This window comes from Neomonachus schauinslandi, chromosome 15 (assembly GCF_002201575.2).
Source record: "Neomonachus schauinslandi chromosome 15, ASM220157v2, whole genome shotgun sequence".
Classification (NCBI taxonomy): Eukaryota; Metazoa; Chordata; class Mammalia; order Carnivora; family Phocidae; genus Neomonachus; species Neomonachus schauinslandi.
In genome coordinates, this window is record NC_058417.1 from 41,690,501 (window position 1) to 41,698,802 (window position 8,302).

Below are 8,302 nucleotides of genomic sequence, written 5' to 3' on the forward strand. Positions count from 1 at the left end.
CGCCCAACGACTGAGCCACCCAGGCGCCCCTCTCAAATAAATAAAATCTTAAAGAAAAAAGGTGCCCTTGAGGTGGAATTAAATCTTTTCCTCTCTGCCCAGAGTCAACCTATCACCTCTGACCTACACACATCCATAACACCTGGCACACGACCTTGCACCTTAAATTAGATTTAATGTGAGCCTGTCTCATCCCTCCACCCACTCACGCCCCGCTGTGAGCACCCTGAGGAAAGGGCCCGAGAGCTGTCTATCCTTGCCCTCACAACCCTCCTTCAACCCCTGTGGGGCCTAGCCGCCCATCATTTATTCTGAGTTTGTTGAACAGAGTAGAAACAGGATGCACAAATGTCCCTAATCCAGAAGCAGACATCCCGTGAACGCCCTGGAACGCACCCTGTAAGGGGAAGCTCCCCAGTCAGTCAACGTCCTCTTACAGGCGCTGCCCCAACTCGGACAAACCCTACCAGGCGCCCGAAGCCCGGCTGAGCCGGCTCAGGACGTCACATGATTCTCCAATCACATGATCCCGTAAAAGCGAGGGGGGAGGGTGGGAAGAGAGACGAAGGGAGGGCCAGGAAAGAGAATTGAGTAAGAAAAAAAAGCACAGCTTTCCAGGCTGGCCCCGCCTCCACGTCGATCAATAGCCAGTAGGAGCGCGACAGCCCGGACACCTGGCCAATGGAAACTGAGGTGGGCGGGCCATCGCGCCGCCAGGCCCTAGTCCGCGAGCTTCCCGGCGGAGGCTACCCAGCGAGCGCGGAGCCGGTCGCAGGTAAGGAGGGTGGCCGCGCAGACCTCTTGCTTCCTCCAAGGGTCCGGCCGGGCGGACGCGAGGGCTTGAGGTTCCGCCGGAGTTTCAGCCGGGAGGCAAGAGAAGACTGGCTTAGAGAAGCTCCTTTGGGGGTTTCAATGCACTGGAGGCAGTTTTACGGGGGGGTGGGAGTCAGCAGTGATTGCATTGACCCCCATCAGAAGGAGGCTGTCTTCCTCTCCAGCGTCCCTGGAAGCTGCAACCCCTTCCCCCAAAGCAGGGGCCACTCCATTCTCCAGCCGGCTTCCGATCGGCCCAGGTGCTGCTGCTGGTGGTGGTGGGTGGTCCCCGGGGTGCCTGGGAGCGAGAGAGGCGCCCGCCCTGGTCGCGGAGCTCAGACGGCTGCGAGTGGGCTGGAGACCCTGCCCACCTCCAAGGCAGCGGGAACTAGGGAGTAATGACCGAACGCCCGGGTTGTGTCTGGCTCTCCCTTACTTCCTCTCGTGGGGGGTGGGACCAGCCAACTTCCGCCTCTCCCCGCCACTTTTCCTGCTCACTCGCAGCTGAGTTCGCTCACCTTTTGGGAATCTCTCTCCTGACGCTCGGAGTTGGGGGCTGCCACCTAGTGGAGGATGGCAGAGCTGGGGGCTTGAAGAGGCTCCTGTCCCTCTCTACTGTGGCAGTGTGGGGTGGGGGTGAGAGAGGCTACCACTCAGAACCCTGCTGAGAGGAATTAGGCACCTTCTCCCCGCATCCTTGGTCCCGAGTGTGTGCGCCTCCGTACATTGGTATTCACTAGGAGCACATGCTATACTCCCTAACCTTAGGATACCAAGGATGGAAAGTATGCATAAATAAGTTACTAGGGTGCCCCGTGGTCCCAGATTTGTGCAGACAGGCACCCCTTCTGGCCTAAGCCCAGACAGCGGGACAGCCTATGGAGGGTTGAGGTTTGACTCCCAAGAAACAGGTGGGACCAGCCTTGCCTGGGAGCTGTGCGTGTAGAGGGGAGGGTGAAAGGGGCCAAGGTCCAGGACCAGCTAGGCAGTGGCCTCCTGGAAATGGTCTTTGAGCTGGGACACTGAGGAGAGCCAGGTGAGGGAGAGAAGGATTTGAGTGACTGGGTGGGTGTAAGTCCTCGCCACACCTAGTGTCAGTGTCCAGAGACCCCCCGGGGGAACTGAGGCCCAGAGACAGAGAGCAACTTTTGAGGCTCTCACCATCAGTGGTAGCGATTTGAGGACTAGCACCCAAGTGCAGTATCCTGGCAGCACCTGAGCTGGGAAAGTGCAACAACTATCTCCCTCCTCTGCTTGGACCCCAGCCTCCACTCTCCCAGAGTTTGGGGTCCATTCCCGGGCACTGTCCATGGTTCCACTTTGTGACATGAGCCCAGGTCCAGTATGCTTTGGAGCCATCAAAGCCTGTCATCTCCGTGACTGGATATATGACATGGGCATGTTACTTAACTTCTCTCAGCCTCAGTTTCCTGCTTTGAAAAGTAAAAGTATTACAACTACTTTGGATGATGGTTGCAAATAAAAAAGAAAATAGTATTGTAACTGGGCCAGGAGAGGCTTGACAAACATTACTGGTTTTGCCCCTCTAGGCAGGGTATCATCTCCTGGGCCCAACCTGTTGAACTAGTGGGGCTATCTGAGCTTGGGGAAGAGTCATTTAGGAAATGAGAGGCTACTCCCTACAGAACTTCATAATCGTTTCCTTCTGCTGGTGCAGCTGGGCGGGCGCATGTGGTCCTCATCACGGCTTCTGGGTAGGAGGAGAAGCGGGGGTTGGGGTTGGGGGTGGTATGTTTGGGGAGTCTGAAAGGGTCTGGTGGTGTTGGGGGGCCCTGAGAACACAGATGTCTCAAAGGCTGGCCCAGCCTGTGCCCCCCTTCCCTGGGTGGTTTGGGGACAGTTGGGGGGGGCAGGTGTGGCTGGCCTCTGGGGAAGGCAGCCCAGATTCCACTGGCTACCACACTTCCCTTTTCACAACTTTCTCAACCCCATGATTTCCCATGTCATCATGTGACACCCCCCCCCCCCCAACAGGCCTTGGCAGGTGTGAACACAGCATCAGCTGGGAGGCATCTGCAGGGGGCTGGCTGGGGAAGTGCAACCCTGTTTATTCCACAAGGGGGGATTCCCTCTCTGCTCCCCAGCCCAGTCCTCCCATGGCTCCTGAGGCCTCGCCCACTCCCTGGAGGTGACCCATGGCCCTACAGACCAGACCCACAAACCCCACAAATTTTCCTTTCACACACCTACGTCTTTACACACTCACCCACAGAGACTGAGACGTTTGGCCACATTTTGGGGACACGAACTGACACCCGTCCTGTGTCAGTATTCATGCTCATCACTGTCCATGCGCTGGTGCACGAGTGAGCACACATAGAGGAAGCTGAATCTTGGGCCCCACATCTTGCTTCCTGCCTGGACAAGGAGTTGTTGGTGAGGCTCCGGTGGTAGCCGGCCCGGGCCTGGGGGAGCGACTCGCCCCAGAATCAAGGGTTGCGTGGGCTTAAGCTAGTCTCCAAATGCCTCTTGGTATTTTGCAGGCAGACCATGTGGACCCTGGTGAGCTGGGTGGCCTTGGTGGCAGGGCTGGTGGCTGGAACACAGTGCCCAGATGGTCAGTTCTGCCCGGTGGCCTGCTGCCTGGACCCAGGAGGAGCCAGCTACAGCTGCTGCAGTCCTGTTCCGGTGAGTGTCCTGCAGCCCAGGCAGGACCTGGCAGCCCGGGATGTCCCGAAGGGGCATCTCAGCATGGCCAGAAGAGGGGACCGGGCTTGGGTCCTTCATTCTGTCGTCTCCTCTTGCTTTCCAGGGCCAGTGGCCCACAGTGCTGAGCAGGCAGCTGGGCAGCCCCTGCCAGCTAGATGCCCACTGCTCTCCTGGCTACTCCTGCCTTGTCACCATCTCGGGGACCTCCAGCTGCTGCCCGTTCTCAGAGGTGAGCGTGCTGTTAGCTCGGTGGAGGGGCTCAGGTCTGCATTTCGATGTTCCCCCTGCTCACCCCAGGTAAAAGGGCTGAGCCAATGCAGGTGTCTCTGTGTCCCACAGGCCGTGTCGTGCGCCGATGGCCGCCACTGCTGCCCGCGGGGCTATCACTGCAGGGCTGACGGGCGGTCCTGCTTCCAAAGATCAGGTGCGGCAGGAGCGGAGGTGGACGGCAGGCAGGTGGACAGCATGTGGAGGCTGGACGGCCCAGGAGCCCAGCCAGCTGGGTGACCTGATTCCTGCCCTTGTGCCCTCATTCTTGTGGCATCTGTACTAAGCAACCCCTTTGCTCCAGACAGAGGGACAGCACGAGGCTGGGAAGGGGCAGGAGAGAATGCCGGACTCCAGGCCCTGGGCCAGGCATTGGGAGGGTGGAGAGAGGCCAAGCCGGGGTGTTTTAAGGCCACCGTAGTCAGTGGACGCCCCTGCCTTGTGCCGTATCACTGAGGCAAGGACTGGCTGGTGGGGAGAGTGGGTTAGGAGTGTCTGGGAGAACGCCGAGCCCTAGTGCCGGACCCCCAGTCCCCCCGGGAGCTGGGCCTGCAGCTCCTTGAGTGATGGGAGCGATGGCCTTCACTAACCCGGGTTGGCCGAATCCTGGGTCCTCCTGTCCACAGATACCAACCCCTTGGGTGCCATCCAGTGCCCTGACAGCCAGTTCGAATGCCCCAACTCCTCCACGTGCTGCACTATGCGAGATGGCTCCTGGGGGTGCTGCCCCATGCCCCAGGTACAGGTTCGGGAAGCTGGGGGTGCGGGGGAGCAGCCAGGGCAGAGCAAGGGGCGGGAGGGGGCAAAGACAGAGGTCGGGAGCATCTCTTGTCAGGCTTCTTGCTGCGAAGACAAGGTGCACTGCTGCCCCCATGGGACCTCCTGCGACCTGGCTCATGCCCGCTGCCTCACGGCCACGGGCACCCACCCCCTGGCGAAGAAGGTCCCTGCACAGAGGAGTAACAGGGCAGGTAAGGCGGTGGGAGAGCATCGGGGTGTGGTTTGGAAGGGAGGCGAGGCCTTGTCTGGCTCCCAGCTCCCCAGCTCGGGGAAGAGTTCCTCAGGGCTGTAGCTGCCCCGCCCGCCTCTCTCCCCTTCCAGTGGTCCTGTGCCCCGATGGGCAGTCCCAGTGTCCTGATGGTTCTACCTGCTGCGAGCTGCCTAGTGGGAAGTATGGCTGCTGCCCAATGCCTAATGTGAGTGAGGGGCTGTGTGCTCACAGCTGGGCGCACACCTACCTCCCAGGGACTCCAGGGGTTGGGGCTGGCCGGCAGGTGGGGGGGGCAGGGGCCCAGCCTGCCTGCTCGGGACTCATGCCGCCCCCTAGTGGGGGATAGAGGCAGTGTCAGCTGTCACCTGGCCGCTCCCTGAGCTCCCCTGAGACCCAAAGTCCCAGAGACCATCCCCCACCCCCACCCCCACACAGGCCATCTGCTGCTCGGACCACCTGCACTGTTGCCCCCAGGACACTGTGTGCGACCTAGTCCAGAGTAAGTGCCTCTCCCAGGAGAACACTACGGACCTCCTCACCAAGCTGCCAGCACACACAGGTACCAGAGGCAGGCTACAGGCCCCATTCCACTGGCTCTGTGTGCGGGAACTCTCCACGAATTGTTCCAGGAACAGATGTGGGGGTGGGGGACTGAGGGCCACATGGAGGGGACAGGGCAGATACGGCCCCCTCTCCTCCACACTAGTCATTGCCTTCGCATCACTGCTGGGGTGGCCTAAGGATACTGTCCATCCTCAGCATCTGGCTCTAGCTGTGGAGCCGGCCAAGGGTTGGGCTCCCCAGGGCGCCCCACGGCCACTGCTGACCCGTCCTCCGTGCCTTTCTCACAGTGCAGGAGGTGAAATGTGACATGGAGGTGAGCTGCCCAGACGGCTACACCTGCTGCCGCCTACAGTCGGGGGCCTGGGGCTGCTGCCCTTTTGCCCAGGTACCCAGGAGCGGTGGGTGGGCCGGGCTGAGCAGAAGGCCGCAGCCAGCGAGGCCCCTGGGCCCACTGTCCCCTGTCCATCCACCCTAGGCTGTGTGCTGTGAGGACCACGTACACTGCTGCCCAGCTGGGTTTAAATGTGACACAGAGAAGGGCACCTGTGAACAGAAGGCCCACCACGTGCCCTGGATGGTGCGGACTGTAGCCCGCCTTCGCCTGCTGAACACCCAGGCCATGGAGAACGATGTCCCCTGTGATAACATCACTAGCTGTCCCTCCTACAATACCTGCTGTCGACTCGCATCCGGGGAGTGGGGCTGCTGTCCTGCCCCAGAGGTGCGTAGGTGGGGGGAGAGCAATGGGGGGGGTCGCGACAGTGTCTTGGCCTGGGCAGGTGGTCAGACTCCTGTTGCTTTGCTGTTCTGTCCTCTGGCCCACAGGGGGCCCACCAGCTCGGTCAGGTTCATTCCCAGCTGGAGGAGCTGTGAGCGGGAGAGAGAGTCGGGATAGGCAGGGGCTCAGCTTTTCTGTCCCACATCGCAGCTTCCCAGACCATCCTGTGCTGCCCCCCGCAGGCTGTCTGCTGCTCAGACCATGAGCACTGCTGTCCCTATGGCTACACGTGCTTGGCCGAAGGGCATTGTCAGAGGGGGGGCGAGACAGTGACTGGACTGGAGAAGACACCTGCCCGCCGGGCTTCCCCGTCTCGCCGCAGAGACATAGGCTGTGACCAGCACACCAGCTGCCCCGTGGGGCAGACCTGCTGCCCCAGCCTGAGTGGGGGCTGGGCCTGCTGCCAGTTGCCTCACGTGAGTGCCCGCCTGCCTTCCTGGACCGGAGAGCCGAGTTCCCCTCCCATCCCCCCACCCCCGGGGGAGGAGGAGAGAGGTGAACACCACCCTGTCCCTCCCAGGCTGTGTGCTGTGAGGACCGCCAGCACTGCTGTCCGGCTGGGTACACGTGCAACGTGAAGGCTCGAACCTGCGAGAAGGAGGCCGACTCGGCCCACCTGGCTGCCCGCCTGGCCCGTGGCCCTCGCGTGGGTGTGGGGAACGTGAAGTGTGGGGCAGGGCACTTTTGCCACGATAACCAGACCTGCTGCCGCGATAGCCGAGGGGGCTGGGCCTGCTGTCCCTACCCCCAGGTGAGTGCCCCGGCCCCGGGGCTGGGGGGTATGCATGGGAGCCAGGCCTTGCCGTGGCCCAACTCTGACTCCCCGCCCGCCCCCCGGCCATCCAGGGCATCTGTTGTGCCGATCAGCGTCACTGCTGCCCCGCTGGCTTCCGATGCGGGTTCAAGAGCACCAAGTGTCTGCGGAAGGAGAGCCTGCGCTGGGACATGCCACTGAGGGACCCAGCCCCGAGACAGCTGCTGTGAGGCGAGACTAAGGACTGAAGACAGTCTGCAGCCCTCAGGACCCTGCTCAGAGGGTCCCTACTGCTCAGGTGTCCCCAGCACTTCTCCTCCACCAAATTCTCCTGGAGTCCCCCATTCTGATCCCCCCCCATCATGGGAGGTGGGGCCTCAATCTAAGGCCTTCTCTGTCTCAAGGAGGGCCTTGGTGAAAGCCACGTTACAAGCTGCCATCCCCTCCCCCAATTTCTGTGGACCCTGTGGCCAGGTGCTCTTCCCTATCCACAGGCATGCGTGTGTGTGTGTGTATGTGCTGCAGTAAAGTTTGTACACTTTCTTAACAGTGTCTGATTTGGCCACCCTGCCTGCCCCCCTCCCCCCGAGCAAGGGCCCCCATCCAGTGTCCACATTCCCCAACCCCACAGAAAGACACATGCGGAGTTAATCTCACCAGTTTTATATTTGCTGTTGCCCACAGCAATCCCATCACATGATCCCCTAGTCCCCAGAGCCGCCCCAGCCACCAGAGGTGGGCTAGTCAGCAAGCAGCACCCCTCCCCTCTCGGGCGGGGTCCCCAGAGAAGGTCCCCTCCCTTCCCAGCCCTCACACTAGCAGCTGAGGCCCAGTCGCCCCTCCTGCTTTCCCACGATAGATCTTTCTATGTACAGCCGCGTTTACAGAGGCACTGCTTCCCCCCACCCCCAGCCCTCCTTCCCCAGCCCCTCCCAATGGGGGTCTGGACCCCTCCCACCTCCCTCTCGGAGGCCGACACGGGTCCCTCCCGAGACATTACCCAGCACATAACACCGGACAGCTCCGCAGGCCCCTGGGCCCCTCTCCAGGCCGGGCGGGGGGGGCGGGGCGGGGAAGAGCGCGGGCCCCCCCGGCGCGCGCGCCCTCGGGGGGGGGGCCGACGGGGGGGGGGCGGTGCCAGGCCGGGCGGGGGCGCTACTTGACGTTGAACACCATAAGCGGCCGCTCCTCCCGCCGCTGCCACGGGCTCTTCTTGTCGCCCGCCTCGTCGCCCACCTCCGCCCCCAGCTCGTCCTCCGGGCTGGTGAGCGAGTCGCGCCGCAGCTCGCTAGCGCTGCTGCGGGAACTGTCCCCGCGGCTGCGGCCCCGACCCCGGGGTACCGTGGCCGCCCGGCCCTCGGGCGCCGCCACTTCGTCCAGCAGCGGCGTCAGCGAGTTGTCCTCGGGGGAGCAGAGGCCCGTGCGGCTCTCGCTGCTGCTCGGCTCTGTGTCCTCGCTGAGCGCC

At 62.3% G+C, this 8,302-nt stretch overlaps 2 protein-coding genes across 3 annotated transcripts in view; one reads left to right on the forward strand and one right to left on the reverse strand.

Moving 5' to 3' along the window:
• Positions 1-722: 722 nt before the first annotated feature.
• GRN (granulin precursor) lies at positions 723-7,379 on the forward strand. Of its 2 annotated transcripts, XM_021681628.2 has the most exons (14): positions 737-775; positions 3,047-3,210; positions 3,318-3,462; positions 3,587-3,712; positions 3,823-3,907; positions 4,377-4,489; positions 4,586-4,721; positions 4,852-4,946; positions 5,177-5,300; positions 5,593-5,690; positions 5,781-6,026; positions 6,266-6,499; positions 6,604-6,834; positions 6,930-7,379. In XM_021681628.2, exons 3-14 carry the CDS (start codon positions 3,325-3,327, stop codon positions 7,065-7,067), a joined length of 1,764 nt encoding a protein of 587 aa, XP_021537303.2. In that variant the 5' UTR covers positions 737-775; positions 3,047-3,210; positions 3,318-3,324; the 3' UTR covers positions 7,068-7,379. The 2 variants fall into 2 exon arrangements, with proteins under 2 accessions (XP_021537304.2, XP_021537303.2); XM_021681629.2 differs by lacking the exon at positions 3,047-3,210 and having other exon boundaries at positions 723-775.
• A 591-nt stretch (positions 7,380-7,970) lies between these two features.
• FAM171A2 (family with sequence similarity 171 member A2) overlaps positions 7,971-8,302 on the reverse strand; it is a 10,631-nt gene continuing 10,299 nt past the window's right edge. Inside the window, exon 9 of the mRNA XM_044921738.1 lies at positions 7,971-8,302. This exon is cut by the window's right edge and continues 45 nt beyond it. Coding sequence (XP_044777673.1) covers positions 7,993-8,302 — 310 coding nt within the window. The 3' untranslated portion in view covers positions 7,971-7,992.